The sequence below is a fragment of the Rhodnius prolixus genome, unplaced genomic scaffold, assembly GCF_049639745.1.
Source record: "Rhodnius prolixus isolate KJV_2025 unplaced genomic scaffold, Rpr scaffold_1, whole genome shotgun sequence".
In the NCBI taxonomy this organism is placed as follows: domain Eukaryota; kingdom Metazoa; phylum Arthropoda; class Insecta; order Hemiptera; family Reduviidae; genus Rhodnius; species Rhodnius prolixus.
The window spans coordinates 6225736-6251178 of record NW_027411581.1 but is presented as its reverse complement, the minus strand read 5'-3'; the positions used below and the strand labels follow the sequence as shown (position 1 = coordinate 6251178).

The 25443-nt window shown below is 35.6% G+C and overlaps 1 protein-coding gene across 1 annotated transcript; it reads right to left on the bottom strand.

Annotated features, from left to right (window-relative positions):
- Positions 1-583: 583 nt before the first annotated feature.
- On the bottom strand, positions 584-25443 carry LOC141453246 (protein obstructor-E-like). Its single transcript, XM_074126213.1, has 5 exons — positions 25256-25443; positions 15724-15933; positions 11195-11398; positions 5245-5458; positions 584-1024 (listed from the first exon to the last, which is right to left on the bottom strand). Exons 1-5 carry the CDS (start codon positions 25299-25301, stop codon positions 988-990), a joined length of 711 nt encoding a protein of 236 aa, XP_073982314.1. The 5' UTR covers positions 25302-25443; the 3' UTR covers positions 584-987.

The following is a 25443-nucleotide window of genomic DNA, read 5'->3' as shown; positions in this document are numbered from 1 at the left end:
TAATGACCTCGTTAGGTTAATGTGACGTCACTCTTCCTTCAACAAATCCACTTTTTATCATAGCGAACCTACACATGTTGACTATATTTTAGTAGAAATTAAGAGATCTAGCCTTTCACTGAAGTAACACTCGAGACTTAGTATTGAATCGTGAGCACCAATTTGAATGTCTGGCAATGAGAGGATAAAAAACTTTACCCCTCTCTCATAATGATCTCCATTAATCTGATTACGACAGATGGAAAATACTTCCCGTACATAGTCCCGCTTCTCAGATATTTGGCCCAACCGGGGGGACTTCTCGTTTCATCAAGAAATATTTCCCAAATCTCCCATCGATTGTAAAAGGTTCAAATAAATAATGGTGTGATAGAAAATATCTTTATTGTCATTAATATTAATTTAAAAAAAAAAATTAAACGACTCTTTACATTTTTTATAAATAATTTAATATAAATGGACACATATTTGTCCTTTAGATAAAAAATTAATTAAAAAAATTTAATATAATAATTTAAAAAATACTTCGCAAAAAATAGAAAAAAAAAAATTATTTCTGAAATTTAGTTACTGTTCAAAAAAAATATTATTAATACAAAATTATATTTACAAATTAAATATCACAAAATTAATTACTAATTAAAAAAAATTAGGATTTTAATTAATTTTTTCAATAATAAATTAAAAACAAATTCAAAGAAAACATCTGTACAATTTGTACAATACATTAATTAAAAAAACAAAAGTTAGGCTGTATTTTACTGATAGCGATCAATTTGTCTGTATTTTTTGTTTAATTAATTTAATCAATTGTATTAATTAAACAAAAGAGCTAACAATATATATTTCTATTCAATAAAAAAATCGATTTTTAATTTTTTTTAAATTAATTTACATTGATTGTCAAATTTATGCTTTTGTATCAGGTTATCACCACACTTTCACTTGCGCTGGTTTTGTCGTTCACTCCTAGAGAGTAGCACCATCTTATGGTTTCTTTTTGTCATCGCCAAACCAATTTTCACTGAAATCATGATTTAGAAAATTAAATAAATATAAAACTTTACGTAATCACTCACATGACTTCCTCATACTGTAATTCTGAAGGATTTTCTTAAAACTACGACCTTTTTATTTAATGTAATTGGGCTTATGCTGATTTCTGATCAATTACACAAAACAAAATACTCACAAATTAACGGAACATGTAGCCTTAAGTGGGATATTTCCTAGACTAAAACGAGGTACCACCAGATTGGAATAGCAAAGATGAAAAAGAAGTAGCTTAAATTACTTATTTTACCAACTTAGTCGATAGATTGACAAAATAAATAGATTACATGTACGGCGGTAAAAAAAATAAGTTAAATATGAGTGTAAAGTGGAGTGTAAAGTATATAAGTCTTGCGAGTCGCCAACATTGTTAAATGTGAGTGTAGTATGGTCCTGTAAAAGTCTGGTGAACCGATAACATGGTTAAATGTGAGCGTAAGATAGTCCTATATAAGTCTAGTGAGGCGCAAAATGGTTAAATGTGAGCGTAAGATAGTCCTATATAAGTCTAGTGAGGCGCAAAATAGTTAAATGTTATAAAAAAACACACTGTATTACCTGTGGTAACTCCAAATTTAATATCTGCTCGGTCGTAGTACTTTCTCTTGGTACCAGTTTTATAGTTCCAAAAAGAAGATGAATAAAGTATAATGAAGTTTACAGGAGACGCATAATACAGGACAAGAGGGTGATTAAATCTTCTACTTTCATCACTGCCACACGTGGTTACTTAATCACGAGGAGAAAGCCTCATGGATGTCACTTGGAACAGATCTGACAGTCTCCAATCACGATGTTATTGTTTGGACGATGTCATATATCATTCAGATATTGATGGAGCACCTGGACTCAATTTAGCTTAAAAATAAATAGGCATGTTCTTCTTCAAATACTCAGAAGTAATGAAAAAAATAAAAATTTGGGTGATGCGGATGAATGGTCGATGGAAACGAGAGAAAGACGATCCTCTAGACAGGGGAAGGATGAATCGATCCTTGGGGCCGTGGAATTTGGTAAGATAAAACGACCAGTCTCAGACATGAAGCGAGAGTATCGAAGGACACTCTTCGATAATCGAATCTCGAAACTTGTACTCAGAGAAAATCGTATCACTTTGCAAATCAGATCAATTTTAGCTAAGTACAGTTGTAAGCTTGGCCGATTACAAAGAGTAGAATGCCACTTCATGTGTCGGGACAGTGGAAATGATAAACACATTTTCCAGTTTTTCCACCCCTCTCAGGCGGCGCTTTTCCTCTATAGTACAGCAAAGCTATTAACGTTTTCCCCCTCCACCACCCGCACACCATTCCAACTTGTTCAAATTTCCCAGAGTAAAGTGGTCAGATTTTATATTTGTGGAAACTTTTCTCGTAAATGGTTTACCAGTTTTCCTCAACATGCTCTTTCTCTCTCCCACGCACTTTGTCAAGAGTTTTCTTCCTCTTTCTCTTTTTTTGTGGGGAAAACTTTTTGCTAACTCTTCAACGGAAATAAGAGTGAGGATAAACAATGCTGACGATGAATTTTCTTTTTCTTTAAAAATTCATTTTCCTTAAGTTACTTTAAGTTTGTTTTTCAAATAATTTCTTAATATTTTTTTTTCCATTATTCTTTCTCTTATCTCTTACCAGGGCCTCCTGGTACATGAACAAAAAAATTGTGTTTATCTAAAAAAACAAAAATGGAAAATTATAGGACGTTCAAATTTGATATTGTTTAGAGTAAAATTGATCGACCTCTTTGCCTCAATCGATCTTCAGTTTTTTTAGCATTTTCTCGAAAACCGCTCTATAAGCGTTTCTTGGTAGATTGATTACTAACGTATCGATCTTTACGGATTATTCTTCCATTCTTGAAATCACAATTTTTTTTATCACAGCATCTATCAGTTCTATGTCTTGTTCATTCAATATTTACATGAAAACCCGGGTACTACTAGCTCTCAGAGACGGTAGGTTGCTTCTAAGGCGGTACGAAAGTTCGTGAAAATCAGACTTCCGGAAGTACTGTATTTCGTATGAGCTTTTTTCAACATTACTAACTATACAATAAAGAAATAAAGTAATTGCCTATTTTTTCAGGCGCCCTTTACGCCCAACTACCGAATTAGGTGTCATGGACGGAGGCGACTAGCAAACATACTTTACTGTAAATTTCTCATATTAACCATTAAAGGTATAGACTGGGAATATAGCCTAGTACCGCAATACATCTTAGCTTTGCGAGTCAAGCCTATAACCGCTCGGCTATAATGCTATCTAGCCAACATACTTTACTGCAAAATTTCTCATATTAACCATTAAAGGTATAGACTGGGAATATAGCCTAGTACCGCAATACATTTTAGCTTTGCGGGTCTAGCCTATTGTGCTCGGCTACCGCGGCGTCTTACTATTGTAACTATACAATATTTAGGAAGAATATAATTAGCATTTTAAAATTCGAAATTCGACCTGTGTGTTTGGGATTTTTAGTTAGAGGACGCCTTGACACCTCTATTTCCAAATAGAAATTATCTTTTATTTTCTTCAATTTTTATCACAATTTAACAAACGAGCAGCCTAAATTCCTATCTAACTAATTACACCTATCATTATTTATAGTCAATTAAAAAACAAATAAAACTTTTAATAAAAATCTAATTTAAGATATAAATTTCTTGGTTGCGGTCAAGTAAAGAATTTATTAACTCTTAGAGTTGGGCAACTAGTTCTGGTGATTGATCAGCCAAAGAATTAACTTTCTCTTCTCTTAAGTTATTTTAGAATTTTCTTTTATGGACGACCATATGGTGAAAGTATTTTCATAAAAAGACTGTCTTATATTTTAATAATAAATTATGTAATGGAAGTAATTATTTTTTTAAATTTCAGCTGATTTGTTTAAATAAGTCACGTGGTTCTATTAATTAAAATTAATACAATCGAATTTATTTTAATAAATGTAGGCGTCCCCCCAACAGAAGGCTGGGAATTTATTTATTTATTTATGATATTAAAAAAAATTAGGTCATTATAAGAAATCAAGTATGTTATATAATATACGATTAGGTGATTATATAAAGTGTTCACTATATTAAGAATATTATATTATTTCAATTTTTTTTAAATATGAAATTTGATTATATACAACATTTATTGTCGTATTGTGTAAGGGTTATATCTTAAACGACCTTTTCACTTTATCAATTTTACTTTTAACAAACTGACTTGATACTGTGCACATCTTCTAGTCTAGCGTCACTTCCGATTTATCCAAATCAAAGCGCTTTTATATACTATTTGTATGATATTTTTCCTAGAATAAACACGTTAGCGCAGCACTCGTGTGAAGGTTCACAAATTTTCTTAACGCACTCCTTCCGGTTTTATAATAATAAGACGTTCCATATTTTTTGGTTAGACTTCCTGCAATCTTGTACCAAGACTCCACGTAATTGATAGAAGTGAGCAGTTATATTTAACAAGCATCCTTACAATCATATCGTTATCTCCAGTAAACGTGGATACTGGCATTCGCGTAAAATAAATTAATAAATTATGAGCAAAACTGAAAATTAAAAGAAAATAAATAGAAACAAGTGCGAGTCATTAAAAATCAGGGCAGGATTTCCTGTAGCCTGGTACAGCTACGATGACGTAGATCTCTGCAGCAAAAGCAATACCACTGATATGATGGTAGTACAAGAAACTGAGACTGTAAGACTGAGGCAATGTTAAGACCTTTATCATTTTAAGCAAAAAAACAAAGGAATTGATTAACTTTTACAATTTTGTGGGATTAGATGCAAGTTACGTGTCCCAGAAAGAAAATGAGGCTACTGATCTACCAAGTTCAGATCAGAAATGTAGCCTAATATTATCTAGTTAGGCTCTCTAGGCAATTAAATTTATTTCTGATTGGATAATGGTGGTCTATGATTTTAACACTGCCCGTTATCTCGTAATTGGCGCCTTGTTCTCACATAGACTATGTTCATGTCGTAGTATTTTGAAGCGCAGACTTTGCCTAGGAATTACCCAAAATATGTAGACAGCACAGTTGTTGCCAATGGTATCACAATAAATGTAGAAGACAAATTACAGCATCACAATAGTATCACACACACACACACTAATGTATTGAATGGTTTTACAAAAGATTCTCTGTCTTATTGTGAGAAGAAGATTTTCCTTTTTTATTTCTTACCATCCGGGTACATTGTCCGGTTCGTCGCATTTGAATGTTTCCTCATTATACACCATACCGGCCGGGCATGAACCATACTGTGGTTCTACTCCATTTCTACAGATGTAGAATTTCTGACAATCGTCCGGATGGGCGAACGTAGGATGTGGTAATGTTCTGCCGTTTGGACCCATTACCTCACCTTCTGGGCACGAGAAACCATCTTCCAAAGCATCTGCAACAAATTTAGAAAACAAAAAAATAGAATACCAATTATGAACACTCAACATAATAGAAAATTTTTAGATTGATGCTAAAATCTACAGTTTGTAACTAGAGAAACAATACTTTTGATTTTCTTTAAACATCTGTTTGTAATATTTTCCTGATGATAGTGTCTAAGAACGTAATTCTGTCTGTGCGGAGATTTCGGAGCTGAGGAGTAAATTTAGTAAACCGTGCTAACAACATTCTTAAATTAGCTTAGTTTAATACAGCAGAATAGCGGTAGGAATTGAAAGAAAGTCAAGCGGATTTCTGGGAGTCTGTTTAGAACTTAAGCAGCTTTACTAATGGCAGTTTAAATTAATTGATTTAAGCACCATGACATCTTTTGGTGGAAGAGAAACAAGTCGATTTATCCCAGAACTGCACAAATTAGATCCTTGGGCTTCAAGAAATCGATGAATGTCGTTTTCTAGTCTTTGTTTGCTTTTTGTGGACGGAGGCGACTAGAAAACATACTTTACTGTAAATTTCTAATATTAACCATTAAAAGTATAGACCAGGGGAATATAGCCTAGTATCGCAATACATCTTAGCTTTACGGGTCTAGCCTCCAACCGCTCGGTTATCGTGGCGACTAGCAAACATACTTTACTGAGAATATAGCCTAGTACCGCAATACATCTTAACATTGTGGGTCTAGCCTATAACCCCTCCTCGGCTAGTGTGGCGCCTAAGTAAGCGATGTTACACAGTAATGGGCCATTAACCTCGGATGTTAATACGCCTTAAGTTAGGTCTGGAGAGTATGACGAAGGCAGAACTTCAGCTCATCTATTTTTTTGGAACGATGATTGTCAAACTGTAAGTGCAATCGGATCGCTCTTCTTCTATTGACCAATGGCGGCTGTTTTTTAGTGTAATTTTCGGTATATTTCGTTGATTTCTTTGATTCTATTCGCTGTAGCGCGTTTATTGTAAACCCTAACCGATTTTGGTCTGTTATTCACCATCAAAGGTAGATTAAACAGTTTGATGTAGAGATTTCGACTTCACTCACGTTACCGTCTCCTACTACATTTGCTGACCTTTTTCTTTCTACACTGATGATTTCTTTGATGAATAGTAGATAACACCAGCCATCGAACAGCACGCCTAAAACGACGTTCTTTTTTCTTTTCTTTTTTTTATATAGGTTTTGACGCTTTAAAAAGATTTAGGAGGCACAGCCTTGTAATAAAACTTATTTAACAATTTTTATAAACATCTGCATCACACTAACATTCAGATCATTCGTATTTCCGGTGAAAATTCAATTTAGAAAACATAACACATCCGGTTTGTTGCAGCTGTGGCAGAAAGTTAGCAAAAAAAAAAAAAATGAGTAGTTTATGGGCAAAAAAAAAAAGCGGAAGGTGGCTTTGACTGTAGTTGTCTAAACAGATTGATTTTCCCGCCCGTTACATCCAATCCCCAATCGCTGAATGGAATACTCTTCTAGCGACACACGTAAAAACTGTGAGTTTTCGATGAGAATGACAGCCGTTTTTCTACGTATGTATGTATCATTGGAGATTTCTTCAATAACATCTCCATCTGTGACTGACATCATATTTAACTGGGTCAAATCTTGATAGACTATCAGTCCGTGTATTTCTCTGACATGCATATAAATAGATGTTCGATAATTATTGGAACTATCGATTAGCGGTCCATCTATTTAGGTATTTGATTAGTTCTAAAGGAAATTGGATATTGGATTTTCAGAAATAAAGGCTTTCTTACTTCTCTGCCTACTCAAAAAAAAATCTATTTTCTTTCACTAAAAGGAAGTACTAGTATCGTACAGATTTTTAAATTATTTCCACCGGAAGTAGTCGTCTTTTCGGGTCTCCTGAATAGATTTTTGTAGTTAGCTATTTTTTTTCCTTTAAAGTGGATATTAAAAATGTTTTTTTGACAGTTGCAAAACTGCAAGGAAAAGCGTAATATTGAAAAACATTCAACTTGAACAATTTTTCCGCTTTTTCTAAAAAAAGAAGAAAAGAAAATACGTTGAGGATTTCCTTTGCTTTTTCTTCAAATTTCTTTCATTAAAAATTTCTTTAAACTATTTACCCTCTTACACTGATCAAGATTTTCTTTTGTCTGATTCGTTTTTCCCGGAAAATTTGATTAAGTACTTTTCTTGAAGAGAAGTTTTCCTCTAAAGTGCCATTTCAGTGTTTCAGTACGGCCCTACCAATTAAGGGAAGTTATCTTTTGGCTAAAATAATGAGTTTGAAACTCACTTCTCTGCTGCCTTCTTAATTTATTTAAAGAATTTGTAACTTTATTTGAATTGTCTTTCAAGTTTATTTGTATATACATATACGAGTATAACATAGACGTGCCCTATAATTCCAAAAATTGGGTTTTAGGGCAGTTCTATAAAGGGTTTTTTTGGATTACATTTTCATTTCATCCCTTTACAGCAGCTCATCTTAAGCCTATCATAGAACACCTATCTTCTACCACATTACCAGGTAATCCTCCAAGGAGATTGAAGAGAAGATGGCCCCGCGATCTACTCTCCTCATAAGAGCAGTACAGTGCATCTATTCACGTTAATGGAGTGTCGCCACTGGGTGCCTTCTCCTATCTTCATTCACGACATTATATCACATTTGCTTGTTGCAGCAATTGTTGCATTTGCGAATTTCAATAAAAGATTAAATAACAAAACATAAAAAAGGTTAGATTTCATTTCAGAGAATCCGACATTTCTAATAACTAGATAATGTTAGTCAATTTAGTTATTGTATTGGAAGTTTCGGAATTCCGAGCTTAAAGAAAATAAAAGACTTAAAACGTTCAGAATTTTCGTAATTGCTGCCGTTCTCAGCCGTTCACACCAAATTTCTACAAGATTACTTACTTATGTATAAAGATCTATATGAAGAATAATTATAGATTATTTGTCTTTTAAATATATATTTTTAAATCAGTTTAAGAAAAGATACCGCAACTGGAGGTGAGAATGTTCGATAATCGATAAAATATCACGCAGACCGGTCCTAGGCTGGGCGGGGCCTACTTCGGCTGCCTTAACTATAACTTAATATTGCAAGTGACATATTTAAGAGGCCCTGGCTTACAAATATATATATATACGAGGTGTGTTCAAAAAGTAACGGGAATTTTCGTTTTTTGAAAAAAATATTTATTTATTCATCTACATTAATATTGTCGCCTTCAAAGTAGTCCCCTTCGCATACAATACACTTGTGCCAGCGCTTTTTCCAATCCTCGAAACACTTCTGAAACTCGATCTTTGTGATAGCTTTCAGCTCTTTCAGCGATTCGCTTTTAATGTCATCTATGCTTGTAAAACGACGGCCTTTTAATGTTCTCTTTATGTTTGGAAATAGAAAAAAGTCACATGGAGCCATGTCTGGCGAATATGGAGGCTGGGGCATCGTTAAAGTTTTGTTTTTGGCCAAAAATTCACGAACAAGCAATGAAGTGTGAGCAGGTGCATTATCGTGGTGCAAAATCCATGAATTGTTTTGCCACAAATCCGGGCGTTTTTTTCGGATTGCTTCACGCAAACGGCGTTGAACTTGTAGGTAGTACTCCTTATTGATTGTTTGACCTTGTGGCAAGAATTCATGATGCACTATGCCATTAATATCGAAGAACACAGTGAGCATAACCTTCACATTCGACCGCACTTGTCGAGCCTTTTTCGGTCTTGGCGATCCAGAATGCCTCCACTGGGACGATTGAGCCTTAGTTTCGACATCATATCCGTAAACCCATGTTTCGTCACCTGTTATAACACGTTTCAGTAGATCCGCATCGTTGTCGACTTCATTGAGTGACTCTTGAGCAACTTCCATTCTCCGCTGTTTTTGTTCGAAATTCAACAATTTTGGAACAAATTTTGCTGCCACACGTTTCATACCCAAAACATCCGAAAAAATTTCATGGCATGAGCCAATTGATATGGCAACATCATCAGCGACTTCTCTGATTGTGATTCGGCGATCGTTCATAACCATTTCTTTCACTTTTTTCACGTTTTCATCGGTTGTTGATGTGCTTGGACGTCCAGGTCGTTCGTCATCTTCAACGTTTTCGCGGCCATCTTGGAAACGCTTATACCACTCGTAAATCCTTGTTTTACTCATAGCAGACTCACCATATGCCTTTATTAACATTTCACACACTTTATTTCATTTTTTACGCAAAATTTAATACAAATTCTTTGATCCATTTTTTTTAACAAACAAAAATCGCCAAGCTCGAAAAACACGTCTAACCTTAACGGCTGCCACTTAAGAAGTAAACAATGAATATTACTGAAAATTTTATCGTACTTCAGGGGCATGTGTACCAACATAATAAAAAAAAAAATTTTTACAATCAGACTCTCCAAACCCGCGAAATTTAAAAATTCCCGTTACTTTTTGAACACACCTCGTATATACTACAGTTAGGCAATTTATTGAATGGAGTAAATTACTTGCTTATTCACTAATAAATTTCTCCATCATAACTTTGCTTGATTGCGTATTCAATTTCTATCTGATTTAAACAGTTTTAGATTTCCGATTTGAGAAAGCACCGGAAATATAAGTTTTTGAGGGCCTTAATAGAAGGAAACAGTTATTTTTATGACCCAGTGCGGAAATGCTTTACGCGGGATTTGCAAAATTATCACAACTTCCTGTTAATTTTTAGGGACACTACTTTTTCTTTTTTTTTTAAATTATTCTTGATGCGCTCTAATTATAGCCGACTACAAACACTCTAATCCAAAATTCTTCGCAGAATCACTAAAGCTCCATTTGACGTTTCTAACCAAACCGTTCCACAAAGCCCTCAATGTTCCTTTTGTACTCATCACATCTCGTTACAGAAAATTTCATGACTCTCTCTCCCTCTATCCACTACAATCCGTTAATCCAAGAACTTTCTTCCCACTCCATTCCTGGAAATCCCAAAAAAACTCTTAATGCTTTCTGCTGGAATGGTTTGGATTGTCAAGATCTTGGCCGAGTGCGAAGATCAAATTGTTGATGTCCCTATTGTTGATTAACCTTTATTATTATTTATATTATGGAAGAGATTATACTGGAACATATGAAACATCTTCTATCCTTGAGATAGTCAGCAGTTAAGAGATTTGAGTGGCTGCCTAGACACGCTGATGAATGATGTTTCCTCCTGAGATTCATAATTAAAATGGTGTATCATTTCCTAGATGGAATATCCGGGAATATGGGAGAAGCATGGAGTTGGGGGGGGGCGTATTGTGATATTGCGGGTAGAACGGAGGATCGCTCCTGGGGATGTACTCTTAGTAGAAAGGATAAGATTATATGTCAGTTCAGGAGTAGAAACAGGAGTCTGTCATCCCACTTGGAACTTTTTAGAATTCTATTTCACGAAAACTAATTAAATAATCCTGTGAGGAGTTAGGGGAGTAACAGGAGCAAAATTTTCTACTGATTAAAACTTATTAACAAAGCTAATTAACTTAGTCAAAGTTGTAGGAGCTTGTGCTGAACTTTTGCCAAAATGAAAGTCGAAAATGTGCTGTTATTCAATTCGATTGAATACATGCCATGTTAATGTCGCCTGAACCGCTCCTAGACCATGATGCAACTTTTTTTTTAAGCTTAAGCGCCTCCTTTAAGTATGTTTGCCCTAACAAAATAGTATAATTAACTTTAAACCAATAAAGTAAAGTACTACAAACCTCTTTTAAGTTGTACGCATTTTCTGTTTGTTTCAGACGCCCATGCACAAGTGCTGGCTTCATCGTCGTAAATCAGTCCTGGTGGGCATGGCATCTCGTTCGGCACTCCGTCGATACAGTTCACAAATTTGTCACAAACTTCACCATCAGGATGGCGGAAAAATCCATTAGCTCTAGGACATCCTTCAGTACTTTTTGGCTCCTCTGGAAAATTCATTACTCTCGTAAGTTTTTCTTTTTTAATTTGGTTAAAATTTTCTTATTTTTATGCTCTGAACTTAAAAATCTTAATTGGAGGCCTTAGAAAACTTGATTTTTTTTGGGCTTGACGAACGTTCTGACCTGGATACCAGCTTCATCAGTGATAAGATACGGAAGTGCGTTGCATTAAAAATGTCAACTTATTTATATATTTGCCAGTTACTCGGCTATGTTCACTCGTTACATACCATATTATCGTACTGTAAGCTGTAAAAGTTTTCTAGGCAGGGAAAAAAAATCTAAAATCAACCAGTGCTGCTGGACTCGCATCTAGGATCTTCTGTGCGTGATATCTCGACCTTTGTGTGGAGGTAATCCTTTGATTAGGTTACACTCAGGCAATTAAATTTGGTCAGACAGCTAAATGTAACAAAAGCACTGTATAATCCTGGTTTCGGTGCATTGGGACCCATGAGAACCTGGATTTGAGTCTCCTGCTGGCCATTAGATTTTTTTTCCCTTCCAAGAGTCCTTTTACAGCTCCACTGTTAAGTGATGGGCGGGTAGTCAACGAGTGAACCCTTTTGGAAGGCCGGCAGCTGTCTGAAATCGCTCTAGTCGCCAATAATTTAAGCTATCCTGAAGGACAGTTGCATTAGTGTTGATCGTCAAGAAAAATGCACGAAAATGCGTTACGTTGAAAAATACCCAACTTAGAGAGATTTTCTTCCCTTTTTATCCAGTAAAAGTTTAAAATTCCCAAATTTTTAGGAGTTTAGGAGATTTTTGGCGATCTTTTCAAACATGGCTGAATTGGCGTTAGATCTTCGAACTCCTCCGCTTTTATAAACACTTCCTTACGAACTGTTTTTATTTTTATTTATTTATTTATTTATTCTCATAAAAATGTATGTAGCAGAAGGTAGTACATTGTAATATATAGAATGAAGTTTTATAACGCGTTATTTTAACGTGAAAGTAAAGTTTACGCTCATAAATATGTGTGTGTGTGTGTGTGTGTGAATAGTCAGAGTGATCCTTTAAAAAGGATGTTTATGTTTGAGGGCCCCCCACACGGAGCCCATTGTTGCAAACTTAACACTAAGCGTTGCTGCCAGGATTCGCCTCTGTATGTGTATAAACATAGACACCACTTTATTGCTTCTTCAAAAGACTGTGTACATAGTACACACACATACTTCCGGTAAAACTGGCAAACCAAACTTTACATAGAGCTTTAAGTAGGGCTTTCAAACTGGGGACCCAGTTTATCTGCCTCAGCATGCTTATGTTCATATAAACACTTATAAAGGCGACCTAAGAACAGTGGCAAGTTAGTTGCAATTTTTTATGAATTATTTACAATAATAATAAAATAAAATCGTAACAAGACTTCCGGTTTCGTAAGCAATAAAAAGGAAACACGTCATTCATTACAAGAACATTCTCTTACGCTTACTAGTTAAAGAAAATCTTAGATGTTATCTGTAATAGTACGCATGCTTTGGGGGTGCTGGGTTCGATTCCCGGTCTTTAGGCCTTGGATTTTATTAATTGTTAATGAAAAGAAATTTACAGTAAAGTATGTTTGCTAGTCGCCTCCGTCCACGACACCTAATTGGTAGTTGGACGTAAAGCCCGCCTGAAAAAGTTCCGGTTACAGTCTAAAAAATCCAAATAGCCATGTTGGATTGTTGGAAGTACTAATCGCATTATAGCTTTTTTTTGCCTTTTTTTGTTGGCATTGGCTTTCGCCATACAACCAGCATCGTCTAGGTGCTTATCACTAGAATATCACTCACTCTCCATTCTTACTTATATATACATTCGCTTCACTCATTCATCCCTCTACTATATACAACTATTTACATATAAACTTTCAACTAATGGATGGATCAGTACTCTATATTCCTGCCATCCTTATAGCTTAACCTAAATTAAAATCACGTAATCCTTCTCTAATCATTTTCTTCCATTCATTCTATAACTTTTAAATACATTCATATTTCATTGCTAGCTCTGCTAGAGATTTAAGCACATAGATGTTGGGCGGAGAATATTATGTCTTCGTAGCGAAATGGGTGCATCTAAATACCTGTATATGTCGTCAAACATTCGTTTCCTTTCTAGTACAATACATAACATGGACATATCATTATTATATGTTTGGAATCCTCCTCCTCATTGCAATCTACGCAAAGAGGAGGGAGGACCTTTTTGTTGATCCTGCGTACATACGATCCGCACACCGCGTGGTTCGCTCTCAGCCTGCTTATTGTTGTAACAACCCAATAAATTGTTATTTTGGAATTTAATTATGTTTCTAGTAATTAGTAATTTTAAGAAGTTAAATGTTAAAACTTTTTATGAGACAAATTTAAAATTTGAAATTGAATTTTTTTTTTGTTATATAAGAATTCTGAGGGGGGCACCTTAAGAACTTGTACTTGCGGAGAAAAATACTCAATTAGGAAAAATTTGATTGCAATGGAAGAGATGCGAGAAACTAACGAGACACATTCATTAATGTGCAAATGAATAGTAAGACTGCAAATGTAAATGAATTCATATGAATAGAAGAGCTTGGTAAAGCTGTGATTTGAATAGAGCGAAGAACCGTATACAAGATTCGCTCTCTCTCTCTCTAGAACCCAAGAGCTCTTTCTCTAATCCCAGAGAAGAGAAATCTGAAGAGAAAAGAGAATGAGCAAGTACATGTGGTTCATTTGTAATTCTCTTCTAATTACAATAAGTCTTGTAATTATTTCTCTGCTTCTCTGAACCGAGAGGCGATTATGAATTTCTTTATGAATTTTTTTTTCTTTTAGGGTTTTACTGAATACTAATGGTACTAATTAAAAATAGATTTCCAACATAATTAATATTGAGTAACTGTTTCATTTTTGGGGTTTTCAAAAGTTAACTAGTTCTGAATTCTGTATTTCATTCATTAACTACTAGGGTATCTTCATTTAGAGGTTAGTACACCTGCGAAAATGGCGGATAGAAGTTTGTTGGTAGTCTTAACTAGCCTCCGTTCTAGCTTAAGCTTTGCGAGCGTCCACGGAGCACTAGTAATGACTTTGCGTCCAACTACCGAATTAGGTGTCGTGGACGGAGGCGACTAGCAAACATACTTTACTGCAAATTTCTCGTACTAACCATTAAAGGTATAGACTGGGAATATAGCCTAGTACCGCAATACATCTTAGAATTGCGAGTCTAGCCTACAACCGCTCGGCTAACGTGGACAGTGCACTTTCACATAGTATGCTCGAAAGATTTTCAAAAAATATTCCGTATTTTACCAGCCAACTTTATATAATTTTTATTTAGGCAGATGTTCCGCCCAAAAATTTTCGTTGCAACAGATTTCCGTTCTTTTAAAAACGTGGGGAATCTTAATTTTAATGGCACTAGGTTTTTCTGATGACCATGCTCTGAATATTAGGTGAAAGAATTGACTTGGTTGGTTCCAGAGATTAGTTAATAAAGATACAATTAAGGAATGAAGCAAGAAGTTATTCTTAGACCCTTACTGCTTCAAATCTTGAAAGATGATGTTTTGAAATGCTCTACACGATTTAGAAGATCTGCTGTTGGACAGTGTCAGCTCGGATCAATCAAAGCCGTCAGCTTTGAACAGTGAATGCGTGTCATGAATTCTTTTACTTTAGAAAATTTTATCTCGTCTTTAATCTGTTAAAGCGGTTCTCGGTTGGAGCAATTGTAAGACCACTGAACAGTCAGCTACAAGACGGTATTCTATTAGTTCTGTAACATATACTCGGAGTGCTCGTGATGTCAACTGTTCTTGCGAAATTGGCATTCTCTTTCAATTATACATGTACCGCTGAGTAGTGTTGACCAGAAAGGAATGTCTAAACCGCCTAAACTTATTTGGAAAAATCAAGTATCAAGTAAGATCAAAAAATAAAGCTCGAGCGATTGATTAGCTTCTTGTAAAGTTCGCAACGCCTTCTTTGAACAGTTGTTCATTCTATCGGTCAACGGATTTCAAGGGTGACAACAGGATCCAATCGAAATGCCATGTTTGAACCCACAGCGATTTTAGCTTGTCGGCAATTCTAATAATCTATGCAAAAACGTGCACACAATGCGTTCAAAGATTATTCCGCTAAAAATAATTGAGTTGAGAACAACTTGAAACATTAAAAACTCAATTTTGAAAATATGAAGACAGCAAACTCTACCTCTTATAAATAATTAAGTAATTTGGAAAGAGTATTTAAAAGAACTTGACATAGATATTATCTTCTTGATAAACTGTATCGTATAAAATATAAAAAGATAGCCAATTGACTAACGTAGTTGATCTCGATCACCGCAGTCAACATTCACCGGAGTATCACAGCGTTCATGACTAGGATTTCCATCGTCGAACAGCAGACCATCCGGACACAGTTTCTCTTCAGCCTCTCCACCTACACAGTGATAGTATAGATCGCATTGTATCGGATCTGGATAGAACCCATTCTTTTCTGGACAACGAAACGCCTGTTGTTGACTGCTTACTCCTGCAATAAATTCAAAGGAAAGAAAGGTGTGTTAGTAATTTTGGTACAAAAAGAAAAAAAGACAATGGTCTGCTGTGAGAGACCCATTGGGTAGGCAACATATTCTAGAAGAAGAACTCTTTATTAAAATGTACAAAATTCAACTTTTTCATTGCGTATTAACAGAAATAATAAAATAAATGAAGATTTACAGACAAACATGGTCTTAATGACAGTCTGTGGAGTCTTGCTCTAATAGTTTTCACAATGATTCCACTAAAAACAAAAAAGTGAACTTGGAATCAAAATTAAATTAATTCAACTAATTCACCTGCAAGTATAAAAAGATATCTTAATAAATTATGGATGTTCTCTTTGCAGAAGCTGCTGCACAATATTCTTACAAGCTTGAACCAGTTTTCGGTCGATAAAACAATCCAAAATTGGTTAAGATTGGGTGGTCAAGAGCGTGGCTTTGTAAGTGTGAGATCCCCAGTTCTAATGCCGCGTATGGCTAGCTTTTATTTCGTAGAAAAAAATAGTTTATAGCAATGTAAGAGCTTCCGCCCCCTCGGTCCATGACACCTAATTGGTAGTTGGACGTTAAGCCCTGCCTGAAAAAAAAATCGGCGATTTTACTTTACTACTACCAAATCCAAAAAAAGATTGCCTGCAAAGTGTAGAGGATATCTGAGGGCCAACGAGCGCGATGTTCTCCCAGTGTTGGACAAACTGCCAGGTTATGGAATAGATCCCTAATCCCTTTACGGTTACAAAGGGTTAAAAATGTATGTACGAGGTGTGTTCAAAAAGTAACGGGAATTTTCGTTTTTTGAAAAAAATATTTATTTATTCATCTACATTAATATTGTCGCCTTCAAAGTAGTCCCCTTCGCATACAATACACTTGTGCCAGCGCTTTTTCCAATCCTCGAAACACTTCTGAAACTCGATCTTTGTGATAGCTTTCAGCTTTTTCAGCGATTCGCTTTTAATGTCATCTATGCTTGTAAAACGACGGCCTTTTAATGTTCTCTTTATGTTTGGAAATAGAAAAAAGTCACATGGAGCCATGTCTGGCGAATATGGAGGCTGGGGCATCGTTAAAGTTTTGTTTTTGGCCAAAAATTCACGAACAAGCAATGAAGTGTGAGCAGGTGCATTATCGTGGTGCAAAATCCATGAATTGTTTTGCCACAAATCCGGGCGTTTTTTTCGGATTGCTTCACGCAAACGGCGTTGAACTTGTAGGTAGTACTCCTTATTGATTGTTTGACCTTGTGGCAAGAATTCATGATGCACTATGCCATTAAAATCGAAGAACACAGTGAGCATAACCTTCACATTCGACCGCACTTGTCGAGCCTTTTTCGGTCTTGGCGATCCAGAATGCCTCCACTGGGACGATTGAGCCTTAGTTTCGACATCATATCCGTAAACCCATGTTTCGTCACCTGTTATAACACGTTTCAGTAGATCCGCATCGTTGTCGACTTCATTGAGTGACTCTTGAGCAACTTCCATTCTCCGCTGTTTTTGTTCGAAATTCAACAATTTTGGAACAAATTTTGCTGCCACACGTTTCATACCCAAAACATCCGAAAAAATTTCATGGCATGAGCCAATTGATATGGCAACATCATCAGCGACTTCTCTGATTGTGATTCGGCGATCGTTCATAACCATTTCTTTCACTTTTTTCACGTTTTCATCGGTTGTTGATGTGCTTGGACGTCCAGGTCGTTCGTCATCTTCAACGTTTTCGCGGCCATCTTGGAAACGCTTATACCACTCGTAAATCCTTGTTATAACAAGACTCACCATATGCCTTTATTAACATTTCACACACTTTATTTCATTTTTTACGCAAAATTTAATACAAATTCTTTGATCCATTTTTTTTAACAAACAAAAATCGCCAAGCTCGAAAAACATTTCTAACCTTAACGGCTGCCACTTAAGAAGTAAACAATGAATATTACTGAAAATTTTATCGTACTTCAGGGGCATGTGTACCAACATAATAAAAAAAAAAAATTTACAATCAGACTCTCCAAACCCGCGAAATTTAAAAATTCCCGTTACTTTTTGAACACACCTCGTATATAATATATGTAATTCACATCTTATCGTACTTTAAATATTGCTTTATAAACTCTAGGGCGTAATTAAGGGTCTACACTCTGCATCATCAGGGTTCAAAAAAGAATCCTAGAAACTAGTTTTAGCCTTGAAAAACTGTTCTATTGAGAACCATAAATTCTTGTCTAGCTTTTCACCTAGCTAACACGCTACTTCAGATACCACTAGCAATCATCGATGGTCTCTTGTTTTTCAACCAATCCATTCAAGAATAACCAACCAGTAATTTTAGAGCATGCTAAAGGTTAAGCGCGATTGGAAAGCTGTAACGCCATGCTTAACTTAATTTTAGTCATTAAGAGTTAACTTAGAATTATTATTTTTAAATTAATCCATTTTTCTTTTTTTCTTTTTTTAATTAAAGAGATCCTTTAATAACTTTACTACAATTAACTCGCGGAATCTAGAAAGTTGTGTTAATTATTAAAGGTAGCTTATTTTCTTAAATTAGGTTTCAAATTAATAAGAGTATACCAATTAGTGAAATTACTGTTTAACTTGAAGGTTTTATATTATGAACGTTCAGGAGTCTAATTTTAACTCTCAGTTAATAATTGTATTCAAACTACGTAAATTGGGAGGTAATGTTCATGAATTTGTAGGACATGGAGTATCAATAATCAATATAGCCTACCATGGGGGATATCTGTCAGTTTTGACATTTAGATGAACCTCATCAAATTTTAAATAACCCGAATTTAGGTCTAAACATTTTAAATTTAGAGCTAATTAGAAATAGTTTAAGAGAAATATAACAATTATTTTGAAATGAAATTATTGCACAGAGGTACAGTGTCGGTAACGGTTATCCAAATAAAAATATTTTATGTTTCAGAAAGCTTTACCGGACGTGATATTTTAACTGTGAGGGGCGGCGCATTTTTCCCTTCTTTTCCGTGACTGTGAATAATCAAGATAGCAGTGGCTAGTTATTAGAGTTAGGGCTAATAGCCTGGTACTACCTAAATTTGGGTCAATTGTTTTTGGCGGGGAAGAGCGCTGGGAATACAACAATGGGCGAGGACCTAAACTCGAACTAGTAGAGAAGACCTGGCCAGTTTCGTTCGATCTGTGGACCCTTGGAGCTGTTAGGCGTTAGAGGTAAATTACCTAGGGACAGCGACCGTCATAAAAGTCCATCCCTCTACTGCTGCTATCGGTAAACCTCTTAGCGTTCGTTCCGTTCAGTAGATGATTGCAGTTCTTGAACCTGACTGGAGCTCACATCGACTATCATCTATCATTTCCACAGAGAGTCCCCGCTGAAGCTGAACCCGTCTCTATGGAGACTGTGACAAGAGAAGAAAAAAGATCTTTCATTTCTTACCCAGATATTTCTTAAACCAACTAGAAAAACCCTTGTGAAAGAAAGGCATGGTTTTAGCTACCAGAAGAACAATAAGCTTCCTTGAAGGGTGTGGGTTTGATAGCTAAGATCTCCTGCGCTTCCATCTCCTAGGTTTGTTCTAGGAAAGGAAATGTCGCAAAAACCATTAGTGCATAAAACCCTAAATAAATGCGTGGAGGATTAACTCCCAGGGGAATGGTTACACTAAGCATCTTTGGCAACAGCGCCTTGGGGAGCAAAACTCGTCCCAAGTAAAGCTAATCTACTGGTTAATTAATTGTGGGGCTTATCCAAGTTTTAATCAGTTTCTCATCCCCATTTAAGATGATTCATGTAATAACTAGAAGTGGGGTCCTGAATCCAGCAGTGAGCGTCTCTTATCATTAGTATCGCCCCCACAATTTAGGCCTGTCAGGGCATTACCAAAAGTTAGCTTGGAAAATTTTATCAAGAGAAAAGCGAGAAACTTTTTCTAAGTGGGTATATCCAAGTGCTTCATTAGTATTAAGTTTTGCGACTTAATTTTTTTTTTAAATTAATATCCAATTAAATCTTATTTTAAACATTTGTTCATGACTCTGTTCATTACCAGATAAGGAACTGTAGAAGTAGAAGATATTACTCTATCTCACTCTCACACGGCTTTACCATGCCGATGCTATAACATTATTAAGATTGTTTTCGTTCTAAGGTTGGAAGCTCTTCTATTATTGAAGGGTCGTTAATACTTTACGAGGCATATAATAAAGTAGTCGGCGCCAGTTCAAGTGTTAAAGCAAGTGACCAAGGCTAGCCAGACATTTTTTAATCATGGACTCCTTCAGAATTTATATTTAGATATAATGCTCATGTATAGAGCAAATCGTTACTGAGATGTTCTGACTGCAGGTGGATTCTGAGCAGGGCTTAGTAGTATTCTAGGCAACCAATTCGGTCCTAACTTCTAAATTATATCGATAATAAAAAGTAGTTCCAAAAAAGTGAAGTAATGACTAGTTTTTCAGGCTGACTTTACATCCAACTAGCCAATTAGGTGACGTGGACGGAGGCGACTAGCAAACATACTTTACTATAAATTTCTCATATTAACCATTAAAGGTATAGACTGGGAATATAGCCTAGTACCGCAATACATCTTAGCATTGCGGGTCTAGCCTCTAACCGCTCGGCTAACGTGGCGACTATCAAACATACTTTACTATAAATTTCTCATATTAACCATTAAAGGTATAGACTGGGAATATAGCCTAGTACCGCAATACATTTTAGCATTGCGGGTCTAGCCTCTAACAGGTCGACTACCGTGGCGCCTTATAAAAGACTACATTAGTGGCCCCTAGCAGTGACCCTTGAAACCATCGTTGAGTGTTATGCTGAAGATTGTTGGCTTCGCGTAAATACCGATTGATCAGCTGTAAACGACTTGAAGATAATCAGCGGACTTGGCCTTCTCACTTACTCGAACTCTAATTCTATGTTGATGCTCCGACAGCATCCTCTTAAATCTCTCAAGGCTTTTTAATGTTTTTTTTTCAAAAAGCTTTATTGAAATAGTGTCTTCATTCACCACCTATACACTTAGCCATCACTGGCACCAACAACTACGTAGTCCTGGACCTTTTTCTGCATCAAGAAGCAAGAATTTAAAAAAAAAACACACATTTGGTGATCACGTCACAAATAAGGGCCTAGCCCCCCAACAAATTTTCGCAACTCAACAAACCAAACACGAAGTGGGTGTAAATAATATAGTTACATAGTTGACCGACCTGAACTAAACCTAGATTGTTATACAACAATTAGTGAGCGCCAACGAGGAAGGGATAGGAGGAGGTGGGGGAGAAAGGTTGGACAAGGTAACTAGAGCTTGTAAAGAAAGTATAACTGAATGCACAATGTCACCTACAGCCAGCCGACTGGTTACCCTCGACCTCGCAGCCGGACAGTAACTATATCTGGGCGGGGACCTCCACTTCTCTGTCTGCACCTCCCCAGGGTGAGTGAATGAGAGCAGTCAATGACGTGAATTTCTTTCTACCAATAATGGTAATAAAGGAAAAAGGTGTGGGGTCTATTTGTTGTCCAAAATATATATTTTGTTGTTTTTTTCTTGAAGGTCGCCTTGGTGAGAGTTTCGGAAGTAGGTTTGCCTTATTTAAGAACATTTAATGCAACCCACCACAGTACACTGAATTGACCTCCTAGTGGTGAGCGCAATCAGCCTCAACTATCCCAAGTACCCACTAAATTAAATGAAGGTGTTACAGATTTCTGTCCGGATCTACCCACGGTTAAAGAAAATCGTCATTCTTTTCAGGAAAATCTTAAAATCATAAAAAATACGATTCACTTCCGGTTGAAGAACTTCCTACATACTCGAAATTTTAGCAATATTTTGTATACTTCTTAATAAAAAAGGATATGACTGTATATTATTCTAAAATGGCAAAAGAGGGAAGCGTCCTCCCAATTCCCTTATCCTAATAAGGGAACAAAGTTTTAAGGCAATCGTGCCTGCACGAGTTTACAAATTGAGAGATTTTGACCGCAAACTTATTGTCATGTTCCATGGTCCTTAACGCAACAAAATAAATAAGTAAAGTAATCGGCTATTTTTTCGCAGCCAGGGATTAACATCTAACTACCAATTAGCGCGTCGAAATTTCCGCTTATCTTTTTTTTCTTTCAGCTTGTGTAACTTTTTACTTGGAAATTATATTTAATCCGGGAATCTTAGGGAGGTGAAAAATTAGGCTCTCCTGAAAAGTGCCCATTTCAGTAAATAGGACCATTCTAACACCTGAATCCATTATATTTATCATTGTTAAATGTATTTTCGTAATTTCGAGTTCGAAGTGTAATAGGCTAACGGGAAAGCGGTTCAATTTTTTTTTTATTTCCTGTTAATTTTCTTGGCAGTCTTAAAAAGTTTTCATTTAAGCTTGGACATAACGTGATTTTTTTGGTAGGATTTTTGAGAAAGATGTACCTTCTCGTTTCCTTAATGAATAAAATTCATTTTATTTTAATGTTGTAAGAATATTTAATCCAACTACTTTTTAGTTACAAATTTAAAATTTCAAGAAAGTTACAACTTCATAAAGTGGTTGGGAGAAAGTTGTATTTGTATTTACACCAGATTTTTAGTTTGTACCTATACAGGACACTTTGCAACCAGAAACTATTGGCTAAAAACAGATTCCCTAGGAAAAGGACCTCTAAGCAATGCATTCCATGCGAAAATTCGATTTAATTGCATCGATTCGAATTAAGTATATAAATTTCACAGATTTTGCATTGCGATGTTAGCAACTCAATATCTAAAATTAAATGCACTAAAGATTGCCCTTAATTCTGAATCTGGCGTCCCAATTTTCTGAATAAATATTACAAAAATAGATTATAATCTCTAAGAGGATAAACAATCTTAGAAAGTTGATTCCATGCATATTAAGGACATTGATCTAAATCTTCTTAAGTTATTCACATAAAGAAAACAACAACCCAAAGAAAAGGAAAAATAAAACTGTCCCCTTTGTCCAGGAAAGCGGAAAAACCGATTTATATGGAGGAGAGAGAGGAGACTTTACAATGGGAATTGTTGGTTTTCTCCGTTCTAACTCTTCTAAACTCTCCTAACTGAATCCTCCTCCATTCTGTGTTCCATTCAAGAAAGGAATATTAGAGAAATGCGGGCGGAGAAACCTCCAGCATCGGCGATGGGCATAAATGAAGGAAAAACCATTTCACTTAATGTTTATTGACGCTAAAGGAAATGGAACTGCGAACTGGCAATGGAGATTTTATCTTTTCTCCTTATTTTATTTTATTTTCAAATTTCAGTATTAGTTTTATAGATTTAGCTATAGAAGAATGATGGTATTTTTATTTCCTCTTACGCCTATTAAGAATTTATCGAAATTGGGCAGATTATCGATCTCTGATTTCACCGGATGCTTTGAGGTCCTCTGAAGTGGACTGTAGTATTTCGAGTATATTCCCAGTCTATACCTTAAATGGTTAATGAAAGAAATTTATAGTAAAGTATGTTTGCTAGTCGCCACGATAGCCGAGCGGTTAGAGGCTAGACCCGCAAAGCTGAGATGTATTGCGGTACTAGGCTATACTCCCAGTCTATACCTTTAATGGTTAATAAGAGAAATTTACAGTAAAGTATGTTTGCTAGTCGCCACGATAGCCGAGCGGTTAGAGGCTAGACCCGCAAAGCTGAGATGTATTGCGGTACTAGGCTATACTCCCAGTCTATACCTTTAATGGTTAATAAGAGAAATTTACAGTAAAGTATGTTTGCTAGTCGCCACGATAGCCGAGCGGTTAGAGGCTAGACCCGCAAAGCTGAGATGTATTGCGGTACTAGGCTAGACTCCCAGTCTATACCTTTAATGGTTAATAAGAGAAATTTACAGTAAAGTATGCTTGCTAGTCGCCTCCGTCCACGACACCTAATTTGGTAGTTGGAGGTAAAGACAGAACGTTTTTTTAACTTTAATAAACACCTATTAAAGCTTGATAAATCTGAACATGAATAATTTATCTTATAGGAAATTTAGTGCTAAATTCAAAAATATGGTTTAAAAGTTGAAGTAGGTGCGAAATGTTAAATGTTGCAAGGCCGGAAATTAAAAAAAAAAAATCAACTTCCGAACGAGTCAAGAACTGCAGATTCGGTGACGTTTCACTGCATTTTTTGTTGCACTATCGTCACTTGATGGAAGGTCTTCACAGTGTTTAAACTTTATTTAGTAACAATTTCTTAAAGTTTATAAGAAAATTTCATCTTATAGGTAAATTGGAAAAAGATTTTATTTATTTATTTTACTTTATTTTTTAATATTTTGCCTTGACTTGAAAATCCAATAACCGCGCGGCAGATAATTATAATTTAAAAAAAAACATGAATATAAATTAAGTGATAAGAATTTATTGTCAGTTATTGTTGTTTTGTAAAGTTCAGTGAATTTCTAGGTAGCTTAGGTATGTTTGTGGGAATTTAAGGGTGAACAACAGTGGGAACGAACAGCCGCATGCTTGGAGTGTGAGAATTGCAAGCATGTTTGTGACGTTTAAGGTACCAAAGGCGGAAAAACCTATGCCTGGAAGGGTCACTTCCATTTTACAGTTTTCTTTCAAGTGGAAAATCTTCTCTTTCTGCTTGTACACCATTTTTCTTTTTCTTTTTTTTCAGCTCTACTGATTAAAGTCTCTCTCTCTTGAGAGTTGAATTTGAGTTGTCTTAACACTCATTTGATTCTCTTTCCGCAGTTTACACAGCTAAACTTACTATTTTTAATAAAACATATTGATGACTTCAACATCATAATAGTTTCACTTTAAAGGTACCAACATGAAAAAACAGAAACATCGCTACATTCCAAAAATCAATTTAGTGAGATCTCACTTCTAGTAAGCCAATTTCCGTTAAATTTATGCAGACATATCCATGCAATACGTTGATATAAATAGAGTACAATCTTAACCTTGACACTATGGATGAAGGACGTCTCCAATCTAGTACTAAGTTTAGAACTCACGGCGATATTTCGTGTTTGAGATATTCACAATAGAAATGCAGTTTCTAAAGTCATTACTTGCTTCTAAATGCTTTAGAATTCCAGAGAAGTCATTCCAGGGTCTTATGGGTGCGAGAGAAAATTTAAAAAAATGTCGGACACGATCAATTGATTGATTTTAAATACGATTGCCATGGAAATATTAGATAATTGTTATAAAAGCTAAAGAATAGTTGGACAGCAGTTACATATCTGTTAACCACGGCTTCCTAAATAATATAAAATCAATAAGAAATTCAAAAATAAAAGAAAGTAAACTAACCGCTAATAATGGCAAAACTGAGAACAGTCGTTACTGTGGTGAACATGTTGGCTGGAACAAAACTGGAACCAAGATTTGTGTTTGTTGAACTGGATGAGAGAAGTTGAAGACCGTTGTGTGCTGTACACGTTTGTTGGTAATGAATGGAGTCGTAGTGTTTAAGGGAGTTCAACGGTTCAACTCTAACG

Excerpts from the sequence above, each read along its gene's own strand:
- LOC141453246 (XM_074126213.1), bottom strand. The coding sequence starts at position 25,301 with ATGTTCACCACAGTAACGACTGTTCTCAGTTTTGCCATTATTAGCG. Across the intron at positions 5,459-11,194 it reads ATGCGTACAACTTAAAAGAG|ATGCTTTGGAAGATGGTTTC; the intron begins GTTTGTAGTACT and ends AATTTGTTGCAG. Across the intron at positions 1,025-5,244 it reads CCGGACAATGTACCCGGATG|TGAAAATTGGTTTGGCGATG; the intron begins GTAAGAAATAAA and ends TCATGATTTCAG.